Raw genomic sequence first — 6,802 nt, forward strand, 5'->3', positions numbered from 1 at the left:
AAGCCGAGGCCGACTGACACCCCTGTTCTGTCCGCAACACCCGCCGCTGAGGGCGGGTGTCCCGCGACCCGCGCGCCTCACACTCACCCATGTTGCCGCGTCCCCCTTCCCTGCGTCCCCTCAGGAGCGCGAGCAGCCGGGCGCTGCGCTGCGCCAAGTTCTCCGGACGCGTCTCCTGCTTCGCGCGCCTCAGCGAGTGACAGCCTCGCCCCTCCCAGCGGAGCCCGCTCTCCGGTTCCCGGAACCTCGCAGACCCCTCCCTCTTCCACCTGTCTCCTGGGCGACTGGCCACCGCCTCGCGGTTCACGCCTCCCGCCTCCCCTGGGCCCCCACCCCGCCCGCTCACTTCCAGGAGAGCCACGTGCAAACGCTTCTGTCTTGAATACGTTCAGGACACATTACACACACATGGTCTCTGCGCCCCACGGATGACCCAGGAGGCCGGATCATCATCCCTAACGCGGAGACTAGGAAAGATTCTTTCAGAAGAGTTTGATCCTATGATTTTTACATCCTCTTAGATCTCTGGTTTTTCGCTATACCAGTTTTTCCCTTAGTAACGATACTAATAAAGACAACGGGATAAGAAAATTCTCCCTGGAATTTATGTCTGTCCTCTTTGTTCTATGGTTCTTAACCTGGCAAGGCTATAAAGTCCTAAAAGCCCCCCACCCCCAACACACCCCATAATACACAGAAGTCACTGGAAAATAAATGATACAATCCAAGAAGAGTAGACACTGCTGAAAAAGCACTGGGCTTGCCAGTTGAGAGGCATAGGTTGTGATCCTGGCTCAACCACTAATACACTGGGACTCACTTTCCTAATTTGTAAAATGTCAGTTCTGGAAAAAGTGATCTTGAAGGTCCCTTCAAACTGAAAAAAAAAAAAAAAAAATTATATAATTCTTTGGGTTACTGCCCTAGTTCTTTCAGGATCCAAGTGGAGAAGTTATTTCAGTAAGTTGGTCCCCAAAGTATCTTAAGCTGCTTTTTTTTTTTTTCATGCAGAACACACCCTAAAGTTTACAAATCTGTGCCATGAACAAGTGGAAGAATGAAATAAAGTGCATGGTTACTGACCCTGAGGAATATTGCTAGCTAATGGAGAAGACACGGTATGAAAAATAATTAAGAGCACATTTGGCAGAAAAACATGAAGAAATGCTGAGCACATCATTAAAATGGCACAGAAACATTTGCACAGCTATTTCTCATGTAATGGAAGAGGCACACTCCTGGAAGGGATGCTGTAAATACATTTCAGTTCAATGGAAATAAAAAGTTGTTCTTGAGGGAAGGGAAAGAAAGTAGCTGATGGAAGTTATAGTATTCAACATACCATTCAGAAATGCATTACAGTTCTGGAAATCGACTAACATTAGCTGTGATCTCAGCAAATCATAGTACTTATATACTGGTCCAAGAACGATAAATGATGGATTTTGAGAGATTAATTCATAAGCCCAATATTTGGATCACCACAGACAACTTACCAGTTATTTCCTGAGGCTCTACTTCAAGATACTATAATTCAATATTAGAACTATTCTTATTTTTCCAGTGGAATTGCATCATAGTCGGAAATACGAAATAATAATTATAACATTAATGAAGTGCAATTTACTGTTTAGCACTGTTCTAAGGGCTTTATGGTAATACACATTTCTCACGAAAAACTTTTGAGGGAAATACTGTTATTTCTGCTCTGCAGATAAGGAAACTGAGCCACAAAGAAATAAACCACTAAACCAATTCACACAAATAATCAGCAGAAAGGTGAGAATCAAACACAAGGAGAAATGCTATCGTTACTGTTGCCTCTGCTGCTGTTGACAAATTACATAAGTATAAATTTATATAAATTTAAGATATATCTCATTATATATTTCCATCTAATAGTCAAATGTCATGAGGCTGTCTCTCTTTTGGCTGATTATAAATATATCACAGTTTTGATGTTTAGGCCAACAAATCTGACAGTGACCATATAAATGGACATCAGTGTGCTGCATCTCAAATATAGAAAAGGTATTATCTCACCTGAGCTTCAACAAATTGCATAATTTTATATGGGAATTCAATAAACGTATCAATTAACTCATCTCAATTAGTATATTCTATTCATAATGCCAATTCTCTGGTATTTCTGCTTTCTCATTTTTCTCACTTAATTGTCCACCAATCCGTACGATTCTGCCTCCAACGGCCTCCGCACTCTTCTCTTGTCTCCAACCTCACTGCCTGGGCTATATCTTCACAAGTCCTATGGGGATGTGACTAGCACTTCTTTATTGGAATATAAAAGTTCGAATCAACCTTTGAACTCAAAATTGAGGCTGTAGCTAAATTCTAAGATGCGTGGGGAAGTTTCACCCCCAATTCTATCACAAACTGAAAGAGTTTGGAGGCCATTGTCTGAGCATTTGTTTGGCTCTGTCAGATGTCATTCCAACATTGCCATGGTCTGGTTTCACCTAGGGAGAATGCAGAATGGCAAGGGAAGAATACCATGGGTGGGAAATCAGAACACACAAACATTGATGCTGTGGGCCAAGGAGTCTGGGACTAGGAGGACAGAAGAACCACCCCAGTCTAGGGAAAGAACGCAAAGTCCTGTGAGGAACGTACCCAGAAGAAAGGAGAGTCAACTGGTTGAGATTTCACAGAAGAGCCAACAAGATGAGGGCTGAGAAGTTCCTTCTGAGTTTTGCAGTTATGAAGTCACAGGTGAAACAGAGTGCAGGTTCAATATGTCAGCAATTTCTAGGTGAGATTTGAGACTTGCCCCCCACACATGGAGAGCCAAAAAAGACCCAGGGAAGAGATGGCCATTTCATCTTGGGTCATGGCAGGTGTAATAAGGAAGGGAACTTACTCACGAGTATTGGCTCCCAGCAAGAAAACCAACCCACAGCCCCCAAATATAGTCCCTTTTCCAATTCACTGGCATGGGTCCCTTTCCTAGGATAGTCTCGCCAGGCTTTGGTTTATCTTGAAGGGAAGGGTTTGGGTTTGTTTTTGTTTTCAGTTGGGTCACAAGAGAATTTTGAAGGAGTCAGGGCCTTCCCTTGGAAGTTGTAGATAAAGTGTCTTGTGACAGCTGTAGCAATAAAGTAGCTGTAGTACACACACACACACACACACACGACATACTTATATTTGTGTGTGTGTTCATTTCTATAGAGCCATCCCTCCTCTTCCACAAACATGGGAGAAAAGGGAACAACCCCCAGGGGAGGGAGAAGTGCCCCCAGGGAGACAGTGTCTGAAGCTTCACATAGGTAGGGCCTGAGTCTAGGACCCTGGCCTCCCCTCTGGTTCCCAGCCTGCTCTTGGCCATCTTTGAAGCTTAGCAGTTATCTTGGAGACGATGCTTTTGAAGGCTGTGGAGGTGCTGGATGTCCCCTGAATTTGAGCCCCATGGAGGAGACCCTGCGCCAGTTTGCACACCTACATCCTCTTGTCAGGCATACGATGCATGCACAGAGCGGGTACTATTAGCTCTACTCCCTCACAGCTGTTCTTGTCCACACCTGGCTCATCTCCAGACCTGTCTTGTTTGGGTCCATGGAATTCATGACCTTCAAGTTCCATGTGAAGGGCAAAGAGCATAACTTGACCTCCTGACATTCTTTCTTGATTTTGTCACTGTCTTTCCTACCTCTGCTGCCCACCACATGATGTTTGATCTACTTCAGCCTGCTTTCAACTTCATGTCTTTTTTTTTTCTGGCCAACCTGAAAATCAAGTGTTTGCAGAGGAAGATAAAAAATTTCCCAGGGGCCCCTGCCAGCCCTGGATGTCGCCTGAAGAAGGGCCTGGGGTGACACCTCACACCATCCGGCAAATTCTACTTGTTCTGCCCCCGCCCCAGCTGTCTCCAGGGAGTGAGGGTCTTTTGGAGGATCCTCCTGGGGGAAGATGGTTCTGTCTGGGTGTTGACTACTGCTGTTGAGGATGGAGTGGAGGCCCAGGGCCACACTGGGGGGTGTGCTGGGGGTAGTGGTCTTCCCCTACAGGCAGGAGAGGGGACTGGAAGGCACTTTAGAGGTGCTGGTCTCCACGCTGCCTCCTGGTCCTCCTCAGCCTGATTCTCTGAGTTGCTTTTACTCTGATGCTTCTGAAAGTAAGAATTAAAGGTAAGAATGAAGGTTGTCTAAAATTCTGCTGCTTTGGGTTGGCAGACACCCTATGAATACCTTGCAGGATGGGGCAGGAATGCCTTACCAGCAGGTGTTGATGTGACCAGCTGAAGGTGGGGACTTTGGAGTGATGGCATGTTCCTCAACTTGGATCTCTTGTAGTCCTGGAGCTGGTAAGTGGTCATCACTTTGTTGTACTTCTGGTCCATCAGTGAGTCCTGGATCCCTTCCCATTTATAATCCATGAACATCATTTCTTGATCTCGGGGGAACCCCTGTGGTCAGGAAGTGGCTCAATGCAAAGCTTTAGTTTCTCCTCATGGTCCATGTTCATCCCTGGAGCCTCATGATTTCTGTTAAAGTGCCTCTCTTGCTCAGGTTGAGGATAAGGCATCTCTTGAGTGGGTTTCACACTCCATGGACACATGAATATTGTCTATTCTGCTCAGTGCCCACTCCCCCAACTCCCAGCAGTTCTGTCCATAAAGCGGCAGGAACCTCCTGGCCTGTAGAGGCTGACTCACAGGCTCTAGGCATCCACCACAGGACCATGGTCCCTTCAGCCTTGGAAGAGTTCTGGGCAGCATAAGGGACATAGTCACAGACATAGTCACAGACATAGTCACAGCTTCCTGCAAAGGGGAATTCATTGCCAAGTCCAATATCTGCATTGGCAGCACCCACAACCAGGTTTTCTGCTTTAAATCTCTCTCTAACCAGTTTGAGCTACTGGAACGACACAGCACATACTGGGTGGTGTAAATGCCAGCCATTTATTTCTCACAGTTTGGAGGCTGGGAGCTCCAAGGTCAACGTGCCAGAGGATCTCGTTCCTCATGAGGGCTCTCCTCCTGGCTTGCAGATGGCTGCCTCTCTGTCCTCACAAGGTAGGAACAGGAAGCTCTGCTCTCTCTTCCTCTTACAATCATGTGGCCTCACCCTCATCACCTCATCCAAACCTAATCACCTCCCAAGGGCTCCACCTCCAAATACTGCCACTCGGGGTTTAGAGCATCACCTGATTTGGGGGGATACAGACAGTCAGCCCACAGCAGTCCTGGGGGACAAGTGACTTGGTGACAGGACTGCACAGCAGTGCCTCAGGCCTCATGCTCGCTCTTGCTGCCTCGGGCCGGGAGGTCATGGAACAGCTCTCCACTGGCTCATTGCATGGCAAGGGCAAGGTGTCCTATTTCAGTCACTTAGCAATTCCCCAAGGTGGGGGACTCAGGGCATTTGTGGCTTGGTCTTGGTGAGGAAATCTCTGGAGGTTGGTGCACCTCTGCTGAACCCTGTTAATGATCTTCACAACCCCGCTCCCCCAGTCAGGCTGTGCTGCCAACCTGGCCAACATTCTTGAGGAGACAGCAGCCGCCACTATGGACCCCCACCCCGAGGTGGCTGAGAGACCAGGCAACATGTCAGGCTGACTGCTCAGCTTTGTAAAAGGTGGTGAGACGCCTAGTCCAAATCACCTCCAAAGAAAACCAGGCCCGAAGTCCACATGATGATTAAGTTTATGTGTCCACTTGACTGGCCCAGGATACCCAGATTAAACATTAGTTCTGGGTGTGTCTGTGAGAGCAGTTCTGGAGAAGATGAGCATTGGAATGGGGGGGAGGAGGATCAGGAAAGTGGCTCACCCTCATCACCTCATCCAAACAGAAAAAAGAATAAAGAAAAAGTGATGCCCCAGAATTTTCACATGTCATGGGTGCAGCCAAGAAAAAAAAAAAAAAAGTGAGAAAAGGAAAAAGAAAATAAAAAAAGCAAAAAGAATTTTAAAATTAGAAAATTAAAATAAGGGAGTAAAGAAAAATAAAATAAAGGGAAAAATGAAAGGAAAAATACAGAAATGCAAAAAAAAAAAACCATAAAATGAGAAAATAAAAAATAAAGAAGAGTGAAGTGTTTTATAAAGTGAGACGGGAAAAAAAGAGTCGGGGGTGAGATGGAATAACAAGCAAAATAGACAAAAAGCCAAAGGTTACTTTGGTTAAATCCCTCAGTCCCCAAAAACCAGCTTCCTGAGATAGAAGGATCTAAATGTAGGTCCTGCCAGAGACTTGATAGGGACTGGAATTCCAGAAGGTAAATTTCCATGAAGCCATAGGTTGGACCTCTCAGGATGAGGGTTAATCCACAGTGGTTTTCTCACTTTTTGGTTTCAAGAACCTGTTACTCTCTATAAAAAGCAGGAGTGGATATACAAAGAGATTTTGGTTTATGCAGGTTATGGAAATCAATATTTACCTTACTAGAAATTATATATGGCATAGTATAAAGGTTCAATGAATGTTTTATTGCAACTATGTTTTATTAATACTATTATTATAACTAGCATTTTCCACAATTTATGTCTGATGTAAAGGTTCGCATTTACTGGTTCTCATTTATTTCTCCTCCACCTGTTCAAAGACCTATATCTTGAGAGAACTTTTTCTCCCTGTTCTAATCCACCATCTCCACATCAATTATTCATCCATATCCTTTTTTAAAAAAAATTTATTATAGTTGATTTACAATGTTCTGTCAATTTCTGCTGTATAGCAAAGTGACCCAGTTATATATTTATATACATTCTTTTTTTCACATTATCCTCCATCGTGATCCATTACAAGTGACTAGATATAGTTCCCTGTGCTATACAGCAGGAT

General features: G+C 45.1%; 1 protein-coding gene across 1 annotated transcript in view; it reads right to left on the minus strand.

Annotated features, from left to right (window-relative positions):
- Positions 1-214, minus strand: part of GPM6A (glycoprotein M6A) — a 294,595-nt gene extending 294,381 nt beyond the window's left edge. Inside the window, exon 1 of the mRNA XM_021075300.2 lies at positions 88-214. Within this exon, the coding sequence (XP_020930959.1) occupies positions 88-91 (4 nt within the window). The 5' untranslated portion in view covers positions 92-214. The remainder of the gene's footprint in view (positions 1-87) is intronic.
- Positions 215-6,802: the final 6,588 nt, after the last annotated feature.

This window comes from Sus scrofa, chromosome 15, assembly GCF_054392235.1.
Source record: "Sus scrofa isolate SSC_HxYL_T2T_F1_AM1 chromosome 15, Sscrofa_HxYL_maternal_Yorkshire_Landrace_v2.0, whole genome shotgun sequence".
In the NCBI taxonomy this organism is placed as follows: Eukaryota; Metazoa; Chordata; class Mammalia; order Artiodactyla; family Suidae; genus Sus; species Sus scrofa.